The 24,554-nt window shown below is 40.9% G+C and overlaps 2 protein-coding genes across 3 annotated transcripts in view; one reads left to right on the top strand and one right to left on the bottom strand.

Moving 5' to 3' along the window:
- Positions 1-9,642, bottom strand: part of LRRIQ3 (leucine rich repeats and IQ motif containing 3) — a 102,387-nt gene extending 92,745 nt beyond the window's left edge. Inside the window, exons 1-3 of the mRNA XM_084637184.1 lie at positions 9,574-9,642; positions 8,988-9,136; positions 2,048-2,345 (exon numbers count right to left, since the gene is read on the bottom strand). Of these exons, the coding sequence (XP_084493310.1) occupies positions 2,048-2,308 (261 nt within the window). The 5' untranslated portion in view covers positions 2,309-2,345; positions 8,988-9,136; positions 9,574-9,642. The remainder of the gene's footprint in view (positions 1-2,047; positions 2,346-8,987; positions 9,137-9,573) is intronic.
- A 42-nt stretch (positions 9,643-9,684) lies between these two features.
- Positions 9,685-17,558, top strand: FPGT (fucose-1-phosphate guanylyltransferase). 2 transcript variants are annotated; one of them, XM_084637186.1, is made up of 5 exons: positions 9,921-10,494; positions 11,318-11,435; positions 12,348-12,515; positions 14,100-14,192; positions 15,097-17,558. In XM_084637186.1, exons 4-5 carry the CDS (start codon positions 14,144-14,146, stop codon positions 16,542-16,544), a joined length of 1,497 nt encoding a protein of 498 aa, XP_084493312.1. In that variant the 5' UTR covers positions 9,921-10,494; positions 11,318-11,435; positions 12,348-12,515; positions 14,100-14,143; the 3' UTR covers positions 16,545-17,558. The 2 variants fall into 2 exon arrangements, with proteins under 2 accessions (XP_084493311.1, XP_084493312.1); XM_084637185.1 differs by lacking the exons at positions 9,921-10,494; positions 11,318-11,435 and adding an exon at positions 9,685-9,885 and having other exon boundaries at positions 15,097-17,556.
- Positions 17,559-24,554: the final 6,996 nt, after the last annotated feature.

Below are 24,554 nucleotides of genomic sequence, written 5' to 3'. Positions count from 1 at the left end.
TGTGAAAAATTTTGTTTGTTTTACACTGCTGCCTATTAATTTCATTTGGTGGCCCCGAGTTCTTGTGTTATGAGAAGCAATAAATAACACTTCCTTATTTAACTGTTAACTATTCCCCAACAATTTATGTTCATCTATGTGTTTGACAATTTTGTTCTTTACTACAGTTTCAACAGTTTCCCCGATACTGAAGTCAGGCTTACTGGCCTGTAATTGCCGGGGTTACCTCTGGAGCCCTTTTTAAAAATTGGCATCACATTAGCTATCCTCCAGCCATTTGGTACAGAAGCTAATTTAAAGGATAGGTTACAGACTAGTTAGTAGTCCTGCAATTTCACATTTGAGTTCCTTCAGAACTCTTGGGTGAATACCATCTGGCCCTGGTGACTTATTACTGTTTAGTTTATCAATTTGTTCCCAAACCTCCTCTAATGACACCTCAATCTGGGACATTTCCTCAGATTCATCACCTAAAAAAATGGCTCAGGTTTGGGAATCTCCCTTACATCCTCAACCGTGAAGACCGATGTTTCTCCGCAACTGCTTTATCATCCTTGAGTGCTCTTGCAGCATCTTGATTGTCCAGTGGCCCCATTGGTTGTTTAGCAAGCTTCCTGCTTCTGATGTACTTAAAAAAAATTTGCTATTACTTTTTGAGTCTTTGGCTAACTTTACTTCAAATTCTTTTTTGGCCTTCCTAATTATATTTTTACACTTTATTTGCCAGAGTTTATGCTCCTTTCTATTTTCCTCACTGGGGTTTAACTTTCACTTTTTAAAGAACAGCATCCCAAAGGAAGCAGTGGAAACCCTGCTGTTTTAATCATTTAAAACTAGACTGGACAAAGCATGTTAACGTACAACAGGGAACAATCCTTTAATAATGGGAGAAAACCAAGGGTACGTCTACACTGCAATTAAAAACCCACAGCTGGCCCATGCCACCTGATTCGGGTTCGCAGGGCTCAGTTAATTTCTGGGTAGAAGTCCGGGCTCGGTCTGAAGCCCAAACTCTAAGACCCTGCAAGGTGGGAGGGTCCCAGAACTTGGGCTGCACCCTGAACCGGAACATCTACACCACAATAAAACAGCTCCGCTTCAAGAATCAGCTGACAAGGGCCAGCTGTGGGTGTCTAATTCCAGTGTAGATATACCCTAAATGGCCTATCTTAGCGGGTCTTTTCCACTGCTAACACCTATGCATTAGACCAGTGGTTCCCAAACTTGTTCCGCCGCTTGTGCAGGGAAAGCCCCTGACGGGACGAGCCGGTTTGTTTACCTGCCGCGTCTGCAGGTTCAGCCGATCGCGGCTCCTGTGGTTCACTGCTCCAGGCCAATGGGAGCTGCTGGAAGCAGCAGCCAGTATGTCCCTCAGCCCGTGTCGCTTCCAGCAGCTCCCACTGGCAAGGAGCAGTGAACCGTGTCCATTGGGAGCCGCGATCGGCTGAACCTGCAGACGCGGCAGGTAAACAAACCGGCCCGGCCCATCAGGGGCTTTCCCTACACAAGTGGCGGAACAAGTTTGGGAACCACTGCATTAGACAATGCATGGAAAAATTTTATTGGGAAAAACTCCATTTCATGCTATCACTCTTCAGTCAACCAAATTCTATATTTATATAATTTTGACAGACCTTTATGAATTCATATGCAGAGGTGTTGAGCTATTATTATTATCATCACTTAAGACTTAAGTTACAGTAATGCATTGAGGCCCCAATAAGAATCAGAACCCCCTTGTGGTAGGTGTTGTTCTAGAAAAAGGTAGACATTGGGTGAAATCTTGGCCCTATTCAAGTCAATGGCAAAAATCGAATTGTCTTCAGTGCAGCCAAGATTATACCAACTGTTCCTGAACAGATATTTTTAGAGTAAAAATCTAAAATATTAAATCAGAAGAGCAACTGCTATGTACAAATAATACTGTTAAAGTCTGCATTTAAAATCTAAATTGCTTCTAAGAAATACTGGGGAAACACACAAGTTTACGGATAAATTTACTTCATTGAACTATTCTGTTTTGCATATCTCCAAAACAACTGTTTACCTGATTTCCATGGAGATCCAGCTTAACCAAATGAGTACAACATTCGAGTGCATCAATATTTGTAATATAATTATTAGACAGGATGCATACTTTAAGCAAAACACAGTATTGCAAATGTCTCACATTCTTTAAATATAGCCCATTTAACTGAACTATAGCAAGATCTTTCAGCTTCTTTATGTGGGCTTGACTGGTAGTTTGTCCATATTTGAGTAATAAATTTTCAGAAGTAGAAACAAGGTGTTCAGTTAATTCCTCCATGCCTGGTTATCTGCTTTGTGGTTCATCCACAAGAGATCTAAGAAAAGAAGAAGGACTACACAGTAGGTTGCATTTATTCAACTTTCAGAAGAAAAACTTCAAATACCCCAAATACATATCCAACTGTCTGTTACAACACTGCTTGCTCTGTAAAACACTACACATCCACGGGGGGGAAAACCTCTTATGGGATTAATTTTAAAACATAAAAGTGAATGAAAAAGTGTAAGTGCATGTTATTAGTATATAGCACATTTTATTCCAAAGGAACCCAAAAAGTGCTTTGCAAACTGTAGGCTTGATTATGCAACCCTTTATATTTTGTATTCACTCAATCAAGCAGTCAATGAACGGTACATACATACATGTATTGAGCTGTTTATTAATTGATCCTCCCTGTTAACATGAGTACAGGTTGTAGGGATGAATTCATACAGCTGCTAAAATGCAGCCACCTTGGAAGTGAGGCAATGTTTAAGAATGCACAGCAACACAACACAATAAATTAGACAGGAAAAAAACAAAGAATAACATTAGCCATTGAAACTGCATGGAGAAATTTGTTGGCAGAATGCAACTTCCTGAGTTACAATCTAGTTAGGATACTAGTGCTAACAGTCCTGCTCTTACAAAAAAACTGCTTTGAATTCTTTAATAACCACAAATGGTGAACAACTCTGGTTTACATCTTATCCAAAAGAGCGCACCTAGAGCAGCACAAATGTCCCTGTTTCTTAATGAATCATCAATATCACAGCTAAGACGGTTTTAGCTGACGGTCTTTTCAAATACTGAGACAATCCAACACTTTACTGTATGACATTTGCTGGAATCTGGCACAATTTGATGTGGTTTTATTGATAAAGGTAGGAATGTCCCTTTAGTTGAAATTATCTTTTTTTCAAAAAATGTAACTGCAAAGAACAGCTGGATTCAACAATATTTTTGGACTTTGATTATTGTAACATAAGGAATGCACACAAATGTATGAATTATCAAATTAAATTAATGCCACAATATTAAAAATAAGTATAGCTATATTTTACTCCAGTATTAAGGATCTAATTATACATTCAAAGATTTCAGTTGAACAGAAATCATATTATTGTCAGTAAACCTTTCATGAGTTTTATATCTTCAGCAGTTTCCTAAATTCCTTGTAAATTATCGTATATTTTTAATCACACTGTGAAAACTGCTTCTATAGAGTATAGTGCATACTAGTTACAACAGACACCACTCTACTCTCAACCTTTATTCATTATACACAATTAGGTGAAGTACATGTGGCAGAGATGTATGTGAAGGACACAAGGTTTGAATAAATGAGAGCCTATGACAGGGATCGGCAACCTTTGTCATGCGGCCTGTCAGGGAAATCCGCTGGCAGGCCGGGATGGTTTGTTTACTTGCAGCATCCACAGGCTTGGCCGATCGCAGCTCCCACTGGCCGCGGTTCGCTGTTCCAAGCCAATGGAGGCTGCGGGAAGTGGTGGCCAGCACATCCCTCTGCCCTTGCCGCTTCCCACAGCCCCCATTGGCCTGGAACAGTGAACCACGGCCAGTGGGAGCTGCGATCAGCCGAACCTGCGGACACTGAAGTTAAATAAACCGTCCCGTCCCGGCAGCAGATTTCCCTGACGGGCCGCGTGCCAAAGGTCGCCGATCCCTGGTCTATGATAAAGTATTAAACAAGATTGCAAATCATTCTCCAGTTCAGAAGGATGGGAATTTTCTCCTAAAGGAACTATTCCTCTGGAAAGAATATAATACATGAACATTTGCTGGCTAGCTGTTGAGGGTCCTACACTGTTACAAGAGGCACTTATTACTTAAAATGTTTATCTATTACCTGGAACATGCTTTAATCCATTTTGTACAATGTACTTTTGAACAAGTATATAGTATTCATGAAACATGGCAAATTAATGGAATCCATTAATAATGTTACATTTCTGCCAACTAGCAGAACAGAATGAAAATGGTACTAAGAACCTAAAACTCCAGGAACATTCACCTTAATTATAAACAAATCGTATAATTATATCTGCAACAGTGAATGAAGGATCCAAACTCTCTCTCACCGACATGAATGGAAGTTGGCTTCAATGGGAGTCTAAGTCTGGAAAAATAACTAAGTATGCATTCTATAAAAGCACTTCATGCTTTTACCTACATTTACTCAGTAATGTGGGAAGACTAAGAAGGGTCAAAAGGATTACTTATACTGAGCAAAGAAAGTAATTTTTAAAATTATTTTTTAAAAAGCTTTTTCAATCTATATTGCCATGGTGATGATCAACTCTATTTAATGAATCACTGAAAAAGTTTCATAATTCCAGGTCAGAAGCACTTTGATATTTTAGGATCCATCAGCATTTACGCTCTAAGTCACCACTTTTAGCGCTAACTAGGGGATAGGTGATAAGTAGGCGATAAAAAAATTGGCTTTTTAGTAGAACTAGGATACTTTTCTCATGATGACATACTTTGTTTCCTAAATTCTTTACAACAGTTTTTGTATTACTTTTAAGGCTTCCTTTATTGCAAGATTTGTGTATGGTGAGACTTTATCAAAAGATACCACCATTTCATTTTCCTCTGTTTATATTCTGCACCTGTAGAATCTAAATTCAGAAAAGCAAATGAAGATTGCAGATCAGGAGCCATAATGTCCAAAAGAGAAAGAAAAACTCTCAGCAACATGGCTTATACCAATACTGAACAACGGTTTGTAGGTTAGGGGACAGCTGTGTGTGTAAAATTAAGCATGCGTATTAAGTCTTTGAAGGATCAGGACCCCATTCTTTACCTGCAGTATCTCTATGATGTTAACGAAGTATAAATTACTTGGGCTGTCAGTTAATCGCAATTAACTCACATGATTAACTAAAAAAAGAATCACAATTAAAATATTTAATCATGACTAATCACACGTTTAATTGCACTGTAAAACAGTAGAATTCCAACTGAAATTTAATAAATACAGTAAAAGCTGTTTTATCCGGCACGTTGGGGAAATGGAGAGTGCCGGTAAGTGAAAAATGCCAGCTAACTAAGACGGAGGGAGTTTGGGTGAGGGAGGGGATGTGGGGCTGGGGCATGGGAGGGGGTGCGGGCTCTGGGCAGGAGTTTTGAGTGCGGGACGGGGCATGGGGCAGTGGGTTGGGATGCAGGAGTGGGTGCGGGATGCTGGATCCGGGGGGTGCTCACCTTGGGCGGCTCCCCACAAGCGGTGACCAGTCCTGGATGCTCTTAGGCAGAGGCGCGGCAGGCAGCTCCATGTGCTGCCCCCACCCCGCCCTGAGCACTAGCTTTGCAGTTCCCATTGGCTGGGAATCACGGCCAATAAGAGCTGCGGGGGTGGTGCCTGCGGGTGGAGACAGCGTGCAGACAGCATGCAGCCTGCCATGCCCCCTCCTAAGAGCAGCTGGGACAGGTCACCGATTCTGGGGAGCCGCCAGATGTGAGCACCTCCCAGATCTGGCCCCCTGCACCTCCTCCTGTGCCCCAACCCACTGCCCCGAGCCCACTCCTGCACCCAAACTCCCTCTCAGAACCCGTGCTCCACACCCCCTCCTACGCCCCAACCCCCTGCCGGCCCCACGCCAACCAGACAATAAACCGGAATTTCAATTAATATCAGAAATGCCAGTTTATAGATCTTTCCAGTTGATGAAGTGCCAGGTAAAATAGCTTTTACTGTATTTGTGGGTGTTTTTCTACATTTTCGAATATACTGATTTTAATTACAACACAGATTACAAAGTGTATAGTGCTCTCTTTATATTATTATTTTTATTACAAATATTTGCACTGTAAAAAGATAAAAAGAAATGGTATTTTTCAATTCACCTCAGACAATTACAGTAGTGTAATTTCTTTGTTGTGAAAGTGAAACTTACAAATGTAGTTTTTGTTTGTTTGTTACATATCTGCACTCAAAACAAAACAATTTGTTTACCTTTACAGGAGATAATGCTGCCCACTTATTATTTACAATGTCACCTGAAAGTGAGAAGAGGCGTTCGCATGGCATTTTTGTACTGCAAGGTATTTATGTGCCACATATGCCAAACATTTGTACGCCCCTTCCTGCTTTGACCACCATTCCAGAGGACATGCTTCCATGCTGATAATGCTCATTGTAAAACTCTGTTAATTAAATTTGTGACTGAACTCCTTGGGGGAGAATTGTATGTCTCCTGCTCTGTTTTACCCACATTCTGCCATATATTTCATGTTATGGCAGTCTTGGATGATGACCCACCACATGTTGTTCATTTTAAGAACACTTTCACTGCAGATTTGACAAAACACAAAGAAGATACCAATGTGAGATTACGAAAGATAGATATAGCACTCGACCCAAGGTTTAAGAATCTGAAGTGCCTTCCAAAATCTGAGAGGGAGAAGGTGTGGAACATGCTTTCAAAGTGTTAAAAGAGAAATAGTTTGATGTGGAAACTACAGAACGCAAACCACCAAAAAAGAAAATCAACCTTCTGCTGGTGACATCTAACTCAAATGATGAAAATGAACATACATCGGTCCACACTGTTTTGGATCGTTATCGAGCAGAACCTGTCATCAGCATGGACGCATGTCCTCTGGAATGGTGGTTGAATCATGAAGGGACATATGAATCTTCAGTGCATCTGGCACATAAATATCTTGCGACACCAGCTACAATTGGCATGCAAACGCCTGTTCTTACTTTCAGGTGACATTGTAAACATGAAGCGGGCAGCATTATCTCCTGCAAATGTAAACAAACTTGTTTGAGCGATTGGCTGAACAAGAAGTAGGACTGAGTGGACTTGTAGGCTCTAAAGTTTTACATTGTTTTATTTTTGAATGCAGTTATTTTTTGTACATAATTCTACATTTGTAAGTTCAACTTTCACGATAAAGAGATTGCACTATGGTACATGTATTAGGTGAACTTTTAAAAATACTATTTATTTTGTTTTTTACAGTGCAAATATTTGTACTAAAAATAATAATATAAAGTGAGCACTGTACACTTCGTATTCTGTGTTGTAATTTAAATCAGTATATTTGAAAATGTAGAAAATATTCCAAACTATTTAAATAAATAGTATTCTATCATTGTTTAACAGTGCGTTTAATCACTTGACAGCCCTATAAGTCGTCTTAGCTAGGTCTCTCAGCAGTATGAAAAATCCAAACCCATGAGCAGCACAGTTAAACGGACATAATCCCTGGTGTGGGCAGTGCTACTTCAATGAAAGAATTCTTCCATCAACTTAGCTACCACCCCTCGGGGATTCCCTACACAAACGGGAGAACCCCTCCAGTCAGTGTAAGTAGTGTCTACACTGAAGCGCTACAGCGAAGCAGCTGTGATGCTGTATCATTTTAAGTGTAGACATCCCCTTAGGCTTGTGAGTAAGTTTACAACTATTGTGAATAAAGTTATTTATGTGCACATGGCCTGGTCTACACTAGGAATTTACTTCAGCATAGCTGCTTTTCTCAGGAATGTGAAAAATCTATACCACTGAGAGGGCAAGTCTACACTACAGCCGGGATCAGTGCTCTGAGATCAATCCACCAGCAGTCAATTTAGCGGATCCAGGAAAGATCACTCTCCAGTCAACCCCTTCACTCTACCCCCGACGAGAAAAGTAAGGTAAATTGATGGGAGATTTTCTCCCTGTGGTAACTCGACCTAAGGTATGTTGACTCCAGCTACATTATTCACGTAGCTGGAGTTGCATAGCGTAGGTTGACTTACCGCGGTAGTGTAGACATAGCCAGAGATGTAGTTATCCCAACCTAACTCCCAGAGTCACAGCACTGCCCTTGAAGAATTCTCCCATTGACCTAGCTACTGCCTCTCAAGGAGGTGGATTATCTACATAAACAGCTGCACTACTGTAGCAGTTTAAGTTTAGACATACCCCAAGCCCTTGTAGGTTTGAGTCTATGCACAGAAGATACATTCATAGATTCCTACAAAGTCCACCCATTAATAGAACTGGAAGGAAAGCTATTTTTCTCTTTAACGGATAATCCTTGTTTGCATTGAATAACCAAAATACCACTAAAAAGTGCATTTATATACAAATTATTCAACAGTATTATTCAAAAGTTTGTTATGAGCAGTCACTGAAGAATGTTTATGATTTAAATGCATAGTCTGTTTTTTCTTGTAGATGTTTTTAATCAAACTGAATAAACATTGTAATTCTTTATCATTTGTGACATCTTTAGACACTAGAACATAGCAAAAAAAAACTTTTTTTCAGTAAATAACAAAGAGCAAGTACAAAGGGAAAATAAATGATACAACACAGCATGAACACATTTTAGTAAATTCCAAGTTTCCTATCAGTGTGCGTCAGAAAGAGAACCATATAATCTACTCATGTTGTTCTGGAAATTAAAACTAGTAAAAACAGGAAACTAGGGCCCTGAACCACTTAAGCAGACTTTTATGTGTCCATGTGCACTCAAATGCACCCACATGAATTCAGTTGTAAGACTAGGCCAAAATACTGAGATGCATGTATTATAAAAGATTTCCAAACCAGATAATTTAAAGACAAAAGTTACTGTGCCACTTTAACACATCATTTATTACTATACTTCTCAGTATAGTACACAGACCATCAGGTACCAAGACACATGGATCACTTTGTGCACTACTGACCTACAGCCACTTCTGGGCCAGAACACTGCTGCTTGAGCCAGGAGGTGAAGAAGAACACCGCAGCTATTGGAAGGTGTAAACTGGAGATTTAGGAAGCTATGCCAAAGACACTCAGGTGGGAATCCAGCCAGGGAATGGAGTTTGACAACCTGACTCTTCCAAAAAATGCCAAGGAATCTTTGGGGTGTGTTGTCAGTGTCAGCGCCAGACTTCGACATTAAGGGTGAAATGTTCAGCTACAGACTCTTATTTGCCCCCCCCCACCCAGCCCCCCAACTCTGTAGTGAGAAATTACCAACCGGGAGTGCACTACAGTTAGCCCTTAGCGACCGGGGGGGCCATGCTTTAAATCTTCACTCATCCCTGCCTGTCGGGCACCCCGGGGTTCAGCCCCCCCCTGCCCGGGCCAGGCCCCGGAGTTCAGCGTCCCCCTGGGCCTCCGGGCCCGTTAAGAGACTCTCGGGTTCAGCCCCACGCTGAGGTGAAACCCAGGGGCTGGGCTCCCTCGGTTCCCACGACCAGTTAGAGACCCCGGGGTTCAGCCCCCTACCCGGGAGCAGCTCCCCGCCTCCCACTCCACTCTCACCCGCGTCCCGCGCCCCGCCCGCTCCCAGCCCGGCCGGCGGCGGAGCTGGTCGGCGTACGGCGGTGGCCGAGCGGCAGGTAGCGGCGGCCTTGTTTGTCCGGCGGCTACCATGGGAACCGGCCCGAGAGCCGCCCCCTGCTCCCCGCCCCAGAGCGGGGCCGAGCCGCGCGGGGAGGCGGGGCCGGTAACCGAACCCGGAAGGCCCTTGCTGGGCCTGGGCTTGAGCCGGCGAGATGCCGGCGGAGGCCGAGCTCGAGGCGTTGCTCCAAGAGGCCACTCGGCGGAGACTGGCGAAGTTTGACCGGCTGAGAGGTAGGGGCCGGGGTGATGGGGTGGGGCCGCTGCTTCAGGGGAGTCACCCCGGATCCGCAGCGTCAAGCTCCCCGTCCTGAGAGTAACTGCCCTAAGCGTAGGCCCTGACCCGGCAAAGAGAGAGCCGGCCCCGCCCAGCCGAAACACCCGTCTCTCAGCGGCAAGCATCAAACGTGAAGTTAAGCCCGCCTGGGAGCGTTTGCAGGATCCGGGGCTTGTTCGTGTCGCGCAGCGGTTCTTAAACTAGGGCCGCCGCTTGCCCGGGGAAAGCCCCTTTGGCGGCCGGGCCGGTTTGTTGACCTGCCGCGTCGGCGGTTCGGCCGATCGCGGCTCCCACTGGCTGCGGTTCGCTCCCGGCCCCTGGGCGCTGCGGGGAGCGGCGTGGGCCAAGGGACGTGCCGGCCGCCCTTCCCGCAGCCCCCACTGGGCTGCAGCGACGAACCGCAGCCAGTTTGAGCCGCGATCGGCCGAACCTGCCCACGTCGCAGGGAAACAAACCGGCCCCGCCCGCCAGGGGCTTTCCCTGGGCGAGCGGCTGCCCTAGTTTTGGAACCACTGGTGTAGCGTTTTCCACCTGTAAATCTGAAAGACGAGCGCTTTTCTTGGAAGGTAAGTAATGTCCCCAGTACTGGCTCTGGCTTTTAGCAACTGATGGAAAAATTAAGAGACAGAGAGTTGTGTCCCAGTGAGCACCCCACAGAGTCCCTCAGCAAGGCCACAATCATGTAGGGTTAACTCTAAGGATGGGAGTATTCCCACTGACTTCATTGGAACTGCTCACATATTTAAAGTTAAACACATCAACAATGTTTGCAGGATCAAGGCCCAAGTCATTTGTAAAGATGAGGAAAGCACCTTAGTCTCCTGACTCCTAGTTCCATTTCTGTATTCACTGTTTTAGTCCACAGTCCTTCAAAAGAATCCTCTTGGTCGATTTTTACATCACTGTGACTCCGCCTGTGTAGATCCTTGACTGGTTCACAACTTTATGGAGAAAGAAAAGGAGTACTTGTGGCACCTTAGAGACTAACCAATTTATTTGAGCATGAGCTTTCATGAGCTACAGCTCACTTCATCGGATGCAGTTTCCACCGTATGCATCCGATGAAGTGAGCTGTAGCTCACGAAAGCTCATGCTCAAATAAATTGGTTAGTCTCTAAGGTGCCACAAGTACTCCTTTTCTTTTTGCGAATACAGACTAACATGGCTGTTACTCTGAAACCTAACTTTATGGAGTGTGGTGTTAAAAGTAGTTGGGGGGGAGGGAAGGTTCAAATCTGTTCTGAAATAATGAGTTCTGAGGGGAAAACTTCTGCAGATTCTACATGGAGTTTTAGGGGACAAGGGGAAGAGTAAGTAGGGAGAGTTGCAAATTATTTTTAATTTAATTTTTATTTTTTTTTCCATTTTATTGTCACTTTTCTTGAAAAGCCACTTTTTAGGGATTTCAAAAAAGAGGTGAGAGAGGAGAAATACAGTGTTTCCGGCTACAGTTGCTAGTTATGCAGATCAACATGATGTTACAAGATTGAATCTAAGAAGGTTTAAGGTGACTCAGATTACAGGAGAGATGGTGCATATTGAATATATGAACTGCCCTATATGAATGTATCAATGTTTTATAAAACAATAATTCCATTAAGAGTGACCGTTCTATAGACCAAGAATAATTAAATTTTCATGGGATTTGAGTTACAATGGGTTGATGGATATTTCTGAGCTGAGAACATCACTCGTGTTAAATCTAAGGAACAAAGGTAGCATAGCATTGTCTTATTAGTTAGGGTCTAGTTAAGAGTATGCAGATTCCTTGATGCACCCATAAAGAGCGAGGTCAACGCTGTACACCACAGAGTGTTAAAGTGGCTAGAATTGTTACATGAATAAGGCTATAAGGCCATGTCTAGACTAAGGGCTTGTCCATACCAACAACACTTAGTTCGCAGCAGGCTGGGGCATAAATCTACTTTGGGCTAGCCTGCTGTGCACTAAGTGTTCTTGTGGACTCTGCTGACACACACTAACGGTTCCTTAAGCACACTAAGGTTTTTATAACAAGATAGATACATAAAAACCTAAAGTGAAATCCTGGCTCCACTCATCTCCATGGTAAAACTCCCATTCTCTTCAATGAGGTCCTTATTTCACCCAAAGTGTAAACAGGGCAAATTGTTGTTTTATCTTAATGTAGCCAGTTGAGGGGAATCATAGTAGGAAGTTTAGGATTTCGGGATTTCCTAAGCATTTTTGGGCAAGTCTGTCATAACGAATATTCATGAGGCAACCAAATTAAGGTTGTATGTGGCCACTTTTATTCGGGCATTTAATAACATTTGAGTGCTTGATTTTAATGTAAGTTCCTTTAATGTAGTTTTTGAATGTCATACCACTGAGAAAGTCATTAATCTCTCACTATTGTACTCTACTGATGGTCTCTCTTGTTAACTCACTTTTCAAATAGGTAAAGTCACACAATCTGGAGAATTCTGGGATGTTGTTGTAATTACAGCAGCTGACAAAAAACAGGAATTGGCTTATCAGCAACAGCTATCAGAAAAGTTGAAAAGAAAGGAACTCCCTCTTGGAGTTCATTACCATGTTTTTGTGGATCCCCCTGGACCAAAAATTGGTGGGTATTTTATTGCCAATTTTTCTGTTTTCGCTTACATGATATAGTAGTTGATACATACCTTTTTCTGACAATCAGTCAAAGAAATTAACTTTGCCGGTCTCTGACTACATTCAGTATAAAGCCAGAAGGCACCATTGTCACCATCTGGTCTGTCCTCCTGTATAATACAGGCCATAGAACTTCCCTCAATTAATTTATATTTGAACTAGTACATTTATTTTAGAAAAATAGCCAATCTTTATTAAAAATTTCCAGTGATGCAGAAGCCACCTCACCACTGGTAAGGTTCATAGTTTAAGATTTCATTACACATTGACTAATTTTCAGACAGACAAAAAGTGCTCATTGTAGTAAGTATTATGACAGTTGTCTGTCTCTTACAGCAAACGAGTTCCAGAAAGCTGTTAGAAGCAGAATTGTAATAATTAAATCACAAAAAGTGTTCTAATGGCATTAAGCAGTGTATTTTGATTCAAATGTGTAATTATTAGCATTAATGAGTCTGGTGCTCCTTTGGACTTCATATCAGTTCAGCAGATGTATTAAAATTTACCTAGTAACATTGATATATTGCCCTTAAGGTGCATGCACAGTATATAGATCATGGTGGTTTAGACTTTGATTGTATGTTAGTAATATATACATACTCTGTATTATAAGTGCATAACACAGAATGTCACTGATTCATGTTGTTCTTATATGTTCATATTGTACATCATAACGGATCCATTATGGTCTATAGTGGAATACGTTTACACCTATTCGATTCATAACACTGAATACATAGCAAGAGTCTTAATGAAAAGTAGTCACTGAGCATGCACAGGGTCATCTTGTAAACTTCAGTAGCTCAGCCATTTGTTTGTTTAGAAAGTAACAAATATGATTAGAATATAGTATAATCTGCAAAGATTAATTTTCTGAAATTAAATTGTTTTATGTTATAGGAGAACAATAAATACTGGTAAACCTCTATTTTTTTTCCTTTTCTGTACTGTACATGTCAAAAAGGTCGTTTGAAAACTTGCTTAAAATCATTAGTGAGATTTTGTATGACAGGTTACATGTCAGAGCCAATTTTTACAGCCTCTGGAATTGATGACAGATCCTTGATGATGATGTCACTCAGAGGATGAATTGGAGCTGGGGAAAGTGTTCTTTTTTCCCCAAGACCTGCCCATGTGAGATGAGGTTTATAGTGGATTGTTCAGAGCATCATAAGGTGACTGCCCAACCTCTTTCCTGCAAGGTTTGATCAACGGTATTGAGATGGAGCTGAATAGTACCATCCTTTCAGAGTTGTTTTATGCAATCTCAGGAAGATATCATTGCATCCATAGACACTCCGTTCACAATTTAAAATGATCTTTGCAGCCATGAGGCTAGAGACTTCATTTAAAAATAATTGACAATTTATGCTCTGGAGCAAGAGGTCAGCATCTTAAAAAGCACTTATGTGCTCAGATTCCCCACACCAGCCCCGTTCAACCCCTGGTACTGCTAGCACATGATTTTAGTATGCTTGGCATATTTATGTAACTAATGTTGATGTTTTTAATTTATGTACTCAATATTTTGTAGGAAATGGTGGATCAACTCTTCATGTCCTTCAGTGCTTGGAAGAGATGTATGGTGATAAATGGACTTCTGTTAATATCATATTAATTCATTCTGGTAAATCCTTTTCCTGAATTAAATTTTCTGTGACATGATGCTATTTTTTCTTTTGCCCCCGAATGAAAATATGGTGGTGGTGATGGGGAGAAGAAGTTGTCAAATGTGATGTCTCAAGTGAGCTCAGATTTGGCTGGCTGATTTGGCAGTTGAATGGCATCTGAATGTGGGTTTGCAGTTCATATCCAACTATCTCAGCTAACGGAGCCTGGAAGTGCTGTGAAACAGCAACCTCAGCTTTTTGAGAGAAAGAAGCCTTATGTCACCATACAGCAACATCCTCTTGGGGAGATGAGTTGTTTGGCTCGTTTATGGTTTGAAATTGCAAAAGGGACTGCTTACGTGTAGAAAGAAGAGAGACATTAATGCCAGTTGCTTTCTGACAGAGTTCGGCTCTGTGCCAGATATTTGCTCATTTTAAGGGAGTGGGAGAAGGAAATATAAAAAATGGTGCCAGAGGAGTAAAGGACAGGAGAGTGGGAAGGTTTATCTACTAAATCAAAAATGAAATGGAAGTAATTCAGTTCTGTTGTTTTCATTGTATGCAAAAAGTCCTTTTCCTACTTTACTTTGAGCACAAACTGAAGAGGATGAAGTCAATAAATTAGGAAATGCTCTCTTTAATGCATACTGTCTTTTGGACACTTGAGGATCGAGATCAGGATCCATTATTAGTTCTGTCTGAAAGAGTTCGACTGAGATTAGAATGTCAGTTCTTTAAATATTCATTTTTTTTAAAGGCATGCTTAGAATACAGCCATGTCCATATGTAAAATAGCCACTTCGATATTGTAACTCATAACTAGTTCTTGATAATTGTATATACCAGTAAGAGAGATCTTTAAAGAGGAATGTGAATGTTTGTGTGTGAAACTTGTATATAATAAAACTTTTTTTTTTTAAGGTGGTTATAGTCAACGTTTACCAAATACAAGTGCACTGGGAAAAATTTTCACAGCTTTGCCTTTCGGTGACCCTATTTACCAGATGTTGGAGCTGAAGTTGGCAATGTACATTGATTTTCCGACCCATATGAATCCAGGAATTCTCATTACTTGTGCAGATGATATTGAACTTTATAGTATTGGAGCAACAGAAGTCATCAAGTTTGATAAACCTGGGTTCACTGCATTAGCTCACCCTTCAGATTTGACTATTGGTACCACTCATGGAGTATTTGTGTTAGATTCATCTGCTTTATCAGAAAAAGAGCTTGAATACAGAACTTGTCATCATTTCCTACATAAACCTAATATTGAAAAGATGCATCAGTCTGGTGCAGTGTGCATAAGGAGGAATTGCTCTCAACCAAACTCCTCTGGAGAACACAGTGACTTAAAAATGGACTGCGAGTATGTGTATACAGACAGTTTATTTTACATTGATCATAATGTTGCAAAACAATTACTAACGTTTTTTAAGCAGCTGGACACTCTTTGCTGTGAAATAGATGCATATGGTGATTTTCTCCAGGCTCTGGGACCTGGAGCAACTCATGATTACACAAAAATCACAGATAATGTCACAAAAGAAGGATCACAGTTAGCAGAAATAAGGCAGAAGCTATTTTCTCTTCTTAAAGGAACATCACTTAATATTATAGTCTTAAATAATTCCAGGTTCTATCATATTGGGACCACACAAGAGTATTTGTTTCATTTTACTTCTGATAGTAAATTAAAATTGGAGCTTGGCTTACTATCTAAAGCTTTTAGCATCTTTCCAGATAAAGCAGAAAACTCAGATATATCGGCATGTATCATTCAAAGCATACTGGATTCAAGTTGTGATATAGCACCTGCCTCTGTTATTGAATACTCTAGGCTGGGACCTGATGTTTCAGTAGGGACAAACAGCATTATCAGTGGTTGTTGCATAAGTGCTAACACAGATGTACCACCAAATTCTTTTGTGAGTTCACTGAGCATCAGAGTTAATGGAAAAGTAATGTATGCGAGTATGGTGCTTGGTGTAGAAGACAACTTGAAAAAGAATGTGAAATTGTTGTCAGATGTACATTCCCTTCAGTTTTTTGGAATCAGTTTACTGCAGTGCTTGGAACTCTGGGACCTGAGAATTTCAGACCAACTCTTCTCTGGTGACCAGACAAGTTTGGGTTTGTGGACTGCTCGGATTTTCCCTGTTTGTTCTACATTAAGTGGTTCAGTAAGAATGTCATTAAAGATGTTAAATGCTGTGCAAAACAAATCAGCTTTTAAACTGAATGGCTGGAAGCTCCTGTCTATTGAAGAAATGCTCTTCTACAAAGATGTAGAAGACATGTTGAAGTTCAGGCAGCAAATTTATGAAGAAATCACTCTAGAAAGACACAAAGAGAAATCTGATTTGTAGATGTACAGTATTTTTACACTTTGCCTTTCTTTAATGAGAAGATGATTGATTGTTTTCAAGCTTCTAAAACCCAGAAGCAAAAAGTATACATCTATTTTTTTCTGATTTAATTGAAGTAGAAATAATGAAATTGCATTAGCAGTGTTATTGTAGCATAACATTAATAATGCAAAAAACACAGATAAACTATTCTTTTGATGAAAGAATTAATGAAATATTTCAAATCTATGAAAACACTAAGCGGTGAATTTTCTTGGGGTATCCAGTATGTGTGGGTTTTTTTGTTTTGTTTTTTAGTTTTTGTTAATATGGGATGAACATTAATTAGGAGTTTGATTGAAAATTACTTAAAACTTCTTCAGAGTACAATGTTGGCTCTTGCAACATGGTGTGGCATAGCAATGAGTTACATTTCCCTCTTTTCACGGTATCCTTTTAAAATGGGTATTTTAAGAAGCTAAGGTAATTTTCCATTATTTGAAGCAAAACAAAAGATTTTTTTTTATATTTGTTTAAACGTTAGCTCGTCATCACTTTTACAAGCAATGGGAAATTTTGTGTATTTGTGCTATATATATCTTCTTGCAGAATACAGAATAATTTGTGGAAAGAATATATCTAAAAAGCTGTGATCTGAAATATTGTATCATAAGTAAATTGAAGTAAATGCACTTTCCATATCTCTGCATTATGGTCCTTTCTGAATCAACGATTTCCAGAATCTAATGGCTCATTAATTTACGATTCCAATTCTCTGAATCCCCTTATGGTGTACAAGTATCTCTCAAGACTCTTACATCTTGTGGTCATTTCATAACTTCAGTTCTCAAAGGAGACCAGGGCCAATAGAATGTTCTAGTTCAGTATCACCTTTGAGTATCAAGCTGTGGTAATGCCTCCTTCATTGTCCCATGTTCAGCTCTGTACGCTTGCTACCTGCAGTCTCTCCTGCAAAATAATATCCATTTTCGTTCTAGAATACCGACATTCACAATATTCAGTGGCACTGCAATAAACAGTTATTTTGCCCAGAATTTAGAATGTTGTAACTATACACAGTCTCCTCTCTGACAAATGTTCCTCGCGCACTTTCCAGAAGCTTCTTCGTTGATGAATATACCTGCTCGCTCTTTTTCATCATCTGGGAACATGCAGTCACATTCCCAACCCACATTACCCCTTCCATCATGCATTTTTATTCTTTTGTTGATTGTGGATGATCCTGTGCCCTGGCTGTCCATTTTGTGTCTGTGTGCTGAGCTAGTTAACTCTGCACACTCCACAAAGTAATTTTAACTATATTTTTTCCTCAGACTGTTTTACTACATTGTTACAATTTAAAATATTTTACCTTTTTTCCCCTTAGAATGTGCCCATTAAGCTGTCACAATGCTAGGGCAGATGAGTTAACACAACATATGACTGCTATGCATAAGTGAAAGGTATTTGTTCAGTAGCTGGAAACGTGAGCAAAAAATTGAACTACATTTCTCATGAAAAATATATTTGAAGTCAAACATGAATTTTATGTTTGTCAGGCCCCAGGACCCTAAAATTAATTATTTTTATATTATAAGCACAGAACCGGATTCTGATCTCTGGCACTAGTCTAAATTTGGAGGAACTCCTTGGATTTACTCTAGTAAAACAGAAATCAGAATTAAGTCCAATATCTTTAATGTTTAACAATAGTTTTAATGACTAAACAAGGCAGTGTATACTGATGTGCAAAATAATGTTGAGTACATGTAGCATTGATCATATCATGGAATTATCAGTAATAAAACTATCCCTTGTTGAGTTCTCCAGAGGTTTTAGAGGAAGGGGAAGCCTAAGGTTATAATGTGGAATTTGAGGTTCGGCTTGTTAGGGTAGGGAGCCTAATGAGTGAGTGTGCCATGGTTCACAAAAGATCCTGTGCTTGCGAGTGGTGTTGTAATCAAAGCTAAGAATTATCAGATTAAATTTGTACCAACCTTTTTGATATATCTCACAGTAACCAAGTGCTTGTGGGCTGCTTTCTTAACTCCTATTGATATTTCTTGATGCCAGCTACAAGGCAATGGAACGTCTCACCAATAATATTTAATACCAAAGTTTTCTTTAACCTTCATCGTGTGTCACTGGTAAGGCACTACTTCTTTTGGAAGGTTTATCTACTTGAGTTAAAAGTCTTCTGCATGTGAATCGGTACAGAAGAACTAGACCCCCCCCCAGGCTTGCAGCAGGGTGAAAGTGTAGATTTAATTTGCAACGGGGATAAGGATGGATGCCAAGAAAAAAAGGTCTTAGGCAACAGGATAAAGTGTTAGTGAAATGTTTGGTTTTTTTTTAAATGGTTGCAGAGGGGTATGTTCGTGAAGACTGAGATTAAGGATTGCAATCAAACACCATACAAATCAAGAAGTAAAAATAGTAATTGAATATGGTGCATAAAGTCATGAGAATACTGAATCTATCTTCATAAAATCATAGAATATCAGGGTTGGAAGGGACCTCAGGAGGTCATCTAGTCCAACCCCCTGCTCAAAGCAGGACCAATCCCCAACTAAATCATCCCAGCCAGGCCTTTGTCAAGCCTGACCTTAAAAACCTCTAAGGAAGGAGATTCCAACACCTCCCTAGGTAATGCATTCCAGTACTTCACCACCTTCCTAGTGAAAAAGTGTTTCCTAATATCCAACCTAAACTTCCCCCACTGCAACTTGAGACCAGTACTCCTTGTTCTGTCATCTGCTACCACTGAGAACAGTCTAGATCCATCCTCTTTGGAACCTCCTTTCAGGTAGTTGAAAGCAGCTATCAAATCCCTCCTCATTCTTCTCTTCTGCAGACTAAACAATCCCAGTTCCCTCAGCCTCTCCTCATCAGTCATGTGTTCCAGTCCCCTAATAATTTTTGTTGCCCTCCGCTGGACACTTTCCATTTTTTCCACAACCTTCTTGTAGTGTGGGGCCCAAACCTGGACACAGTACTCCAGATGAGGCCTCATCAATGTCGAATAGAGGGGAATGATCACGTCCCTCGATCTGCTGGCAATGCCCCTACTTATATAGCCCAAAATGCCATTAGCCATCTTGCCAACAAGGGTACACTGTTGACTCGTATCCAGCTTCTCGCCCACTGTAAATCCTAGGTTTCGAAGTAGCAGCTGTGTTAGAATGTATCCACAAAAAGAAAAGGAGTACTTGTGGCACCTTAGAGACTAACAAATTTATTTGAGCATAAGTTTTCATGAGCTACAGCTCACTTCATCGGTTGCATGCTCACAAAAGCTTATGCTCAAATAAATTTGTTAGTCTCTAAGGTGCCACAAGTACTCCTTTTCTTTTTGTAAACCCTGGGTCTTTTTCTGCACAACTGCTGCCTAGCCATTCGGTCCCTAGTCTGCAGCAGTGCATGGGATTCTTCCGTCCTAAGTGCAGGACTCTGCAGTTATCTTTGTTGAACCTCATCAAATTTCTTTTGGCCCAATCCTCTAATTTGTCTAGGTCCCTCTGTATCTTATCCCTACCCTCCAGTGTATCTACCACTCCTCCCAGTTTTGTGTCATCTGCAAACTTGCTGAGGGTGCAATCCATGCCATCCTCCAGATCATTAATGAAGATATTGAACAAAACCAGCCCCAGGACTGACCCTTGGGGCACTCTGCTTGATACAGACTGCCAACTAGACATGGAACCATTGATCACTACCCATTGAGCCCGACGAGCTAGCCAGCTTTCTATCCAACTTGTAGTCTATTCATCCAGCCCATACTTCTTTAACTTTCTGGCAAGAATACTGTGGGAGACCATATCAAAAGCTTTGCTAAAGTCAAGGAATAACATATCCACTGCTTTCCCCTCATCCACAGAGCGAGTTGTCTCATCATAGAAGGCAATTAGATTAGTCAGGCATGACTTGCCCTGGGTGAATCACTTTCCTCTAAGTGCTTCAGAATTGATTCCTTGAGGACCTGCTCCATGATTTTCCAGGGGCTGAGATGAAGCTGACTGGCCTGTAGTTTCCCTGATCCTCCTCCTTCCCTTTCTTAAAGATGGGCACTACTGTAGCCTTTTTCCAGTCATCCAGGACCTCCCCCAATCGCCATGAGTTTTTAAAGATAATGGCCAATGGCTCTGTAATCACATCCGCCAACTACTTTAGCACCATCGGATGCAGTGCATCCAGCCCCATGGACTTGTGCTCGTCCAGCTTTTCTAAATAATCCCGAACCACTTCTTTCTCCACAGAGGGCTGGTCACCTCCTCCCCATGCTGTGCTGTCCAGTGCAGTAGTCTGGGAGCTGACCTTGTTCGTGAAGACGGGCAAAAAAAGCCTAATGTGCATAATCTTTGTGTCATCAACTAGCGTGAAGTTCTACAAAACATTGTGGAAAACACAAATGTTTGACACACAGACTTTGTGTCTTCCATTAGAGACCAGACTTTGCTCCTTGATAGTTTTCATGCTGAATTGCCTCATCAGTATAAAGACTTAAATACATGGTAACCAGTAATTGTATTCTTTTAATATGCTCATTCATTCTTAACTATTATAAGAAGATTTATTTTAAGACGGTCCCCAAACATAATGCATTAGTAACCACATTGTTCACTGAAATTAGTTTTAGTATAAAGACAGAGATTTTGGTTTTTGTATCCAGAGCTGTTGGATCATATTAAAGAAGTTCTGTATTAAAATCACAAGTAAGTTTGATTCCCCTCCCCATAGTTTAAATTGCAGGGCATTGCTAATTAAGAGGTCTCTTGTCTCTTGGTCTGGGTTTTTTTGTTGTTGTAGTTACTGTTTCTCTCCCTCTGTGTGTGAAACTTGCAAGCTGCTAATTGTGTTAGAACATCCTAAAACAGAGAGAGATTCAAAGTGATACTTTGTAACAACAAGAAAAGGAGGACTTGTGGCACCTTAGAAACTAACCAATTTATATGAGCATAGGCTTCGGACCCCCAGGACACTCAGTTAAGCTTGTGATCAAGCTGGCGGTCCGCTGCGAGGCGAGCTACTGCCTGTCCCAGCCCCTGCCTCTCAGCGCTCCCTTGATGCTCTTAACTGAGTGTCCTGGGGGTCCGAAGTGTACGCTCAAATAAATTGGTTAGTCTCTAAGGTGCCACAAGTCCTCCTTTTTCTTTTTGCAAATACAGACTAACACGGCTGCTACTCTGAAATTTGTAACAACAGAAACAGCACACAGAGACTCCCCACCCTTTTGTTGTATTTATCTCGCTTTGTTAACAATTGTGATTAAAATAGAGATAGAGGATGTATGTGGATGGATGCTTGGTATAGATAACAGATAACAAGTGAATGATCAGGGAGGTGCCAGCCTAGGAGTTCAGGATCGATCGGCCAAAGAATGCGCAGAGTAGAGACAACCAGATGACCTCCGGAGCCTCCCGAAGGGCAGACTGGAATCCACCCAACAGCCTCAAGGATGGGAGAACCAAAGAACAAGATAACATCTGGCAGCACGGAGCCATCAGGAATGTGCCATCTGCTGATTGATTCAGCAACAGCATGATGAAGCAATTCCCATAGACTGGCATAGGAATAAATTCCTATAAAAATGGACTTTAGAAACTGAGAACTTTGAGTCTGGTTCTGCTACCACCCTCCAGGAGCATCGGATGCACATCTGACAAAGACTCAGCTCCACCCTCATGCCCAAGATACCTGGCCAGTAACTTGGCATGAGCAACCTCTAGGCTGGTAACTATAACAAATTTGCAGAACCTGTGTGTGTGTATGAATGAACCTGTGAATGAATGTGAAACTGAATGACTATAGCTATAACTATAAGCTATAACTGCCTGTCTGCTATGATTCTTTTTGTATTTACAATAAATGCGACATTTTGTCTTATCCCCTTTAATAAGATCCTGCTGGTTTTTATTTTATTGGTATACCACAGCTGGTGTTTGGGGATGAGGAGGTGAGAGAGAGGCACAATGACCAAATAGCCTTGGAAGAGTTCTTAATTCCTGAAAAGACTGCAGTCTGTATTCCTTCCAACTGGAAGGACAGAAGGAGTAGAATCCTGGTCAGACCACACCCCTCCCAGCCATGCCTCTGTGGTTTGTGGAGTGCCTTGGAGTACTCCACAACATTTGGGCTTGGGCTGGAGTCCAAATGTCTGCACCACAATTTTACAGCCCCATAGCATAAGCCCCACAAGCCCAAGTCAGCTGACACAGGCCAGCCATGGGGGTTTAATTGCAGTGTACACATATCCCAAGTCTGTAGTAGCCCCCTTTCACTCCCCGTACAGGTGCATGAGGAAGCAAAAAATCTCCCTGAGGGCTCCTCTTCCACTTCAGAAGAGGAAGCACAATCTGTCCCAGAATGTGGAAGCACGGATGTGCTGCTTACTTACTGTGTTCAATAGTATTTCTGTTCCTGTCATTTACGTATGCTTCCCGGCATGAGCCATGATTCAAGAACCCAGCAGTTTTACAAAGCCAGAGGGTGTCTGTTAAAACACACTGTGTGGTTAAAGGTTGATCCTATCTCTGTTTTTCCTTTGTATTGTTATAATCCACACAGCTTTCTTTGCTTCTGCTAGTTAGTTTTACAAGCAGAACTGTCGATAACGACAAAGAAAATAATTGTCCCCAACAAGGTTTCTTATTATGTAGAGCTGTTCAGTCAGAATCCTATTAGCAGTACTAGCTATGAAATAGTGCATTCATGGTGTAAGAGCTGGGGGGATGCCAGGCTCAATGTAACTCATCACAGCACTGATATAATCTATCCAGGCCAAGTTACATTGAAATCTGTTGTTGCCAAAATATGCTCACAAATCTGTGCCTAAAGTTTTTTCCTACCATGGAAATATGTATATTTTAATTATGGTGTCACGGTAGGACAGTAATTGCATAGTTTGTAAAACAGTGTCTATTTTAAATCTGATTTTGAAGCTCACACACATCCTTTCCTCTTTTTGTTTTGTTTGTTTTTTGTTTTGTCAGAGGAATACCAGGTGCCACAGAGGGAATGAACAGAACAGGTAATCATCAAATGATCTATACCCTGTCATCCATTCCCAGCTTCTGGCAAACAGAGGCTAGGAGCACCATCCCTGTCCATCCTGGCTAATAGCAATTTATGGACCTATCCTCCAGGAACTTATCTGGTTCTTTTTTGAACCCTGTTATAGTCTTGGCCTTCACAACATCCTCTGGCAAGGAGTTCCACAGGTTGACTATGGCTTCAGAATATTGATGAATCTCTCCTATGCAAGATCTATTCTTTACTTTTTTTTTGATAGTACTACTATTCCCAAAGTAGACATTGCTTAAACAATTGTCTGTATTAAATATACTGTATGTTGCATTCATTGCTCAAATGTTAATTTGTCTACCTCTCTTAAAATATGCTATAGCCTTGAACAGTTTGTGGCTAAGTAATTTCCTATTTTCCTATCACTTTTGAATAGATTCATTAAATGTCCACTCTTTTTCCTTTGCAAGCCAGTGAGGTGTTTCATGTCCAGTCTCATTTAACATGTAGCTTGACAATGCATTGCCTTGAGAGGTAATAAAACATTTAAATGTTGAAGCAGAGAGATTAATAAAAGCAGATCTTTTGTAACAGAATAAGTGTAGATTTCTTTTACTGGGTGAGAAAGATTAGACTTTTTTATGGGCTTGTGCCAGTCCATGATTGCTTTCTACACTATATATTTTGGCCTTGAGTTTTCAGAAAGCAAACTGGGATCGATAGAGCTGTGGTTAATAAAATTGGGGTTCTTCATGCATTTATTTAATGTTTCTAGTGTTTAAGATATAATTAGGTTTAGTGTAATACCTCTGAAAAGCAATCATTTACAGAGCTATGTTTTAAATAAACTATAGTTTTCCATATATTATTTCAAATAAAATATTATAAATATTTTACCATATGCAGTGTTTTGCTTTATGCGTACACATATAGGTATATATGGCTGATGCACATATTTTGCGTGATCAGTTGCAGATCCATCATTAAGGCTATGATTTAGTCACGGGTATT

The sequence above is a fragment of the Lepidochelys olivacea genome (genome assembly GCF_965140295.1).
Source record: "Lepidochelys olivacea isolate rLepOli2 genome assembly, chromosome: 8".
Lineage (NCBI taxonomy): Eukaryota > Metazoa > Chordata > Testudines > Cheloniidae > Lepidochelys > Lepidochelys olivacea.
This window is presented reverse-complemented; position numbering and strand designations above follow the sequence as displayed.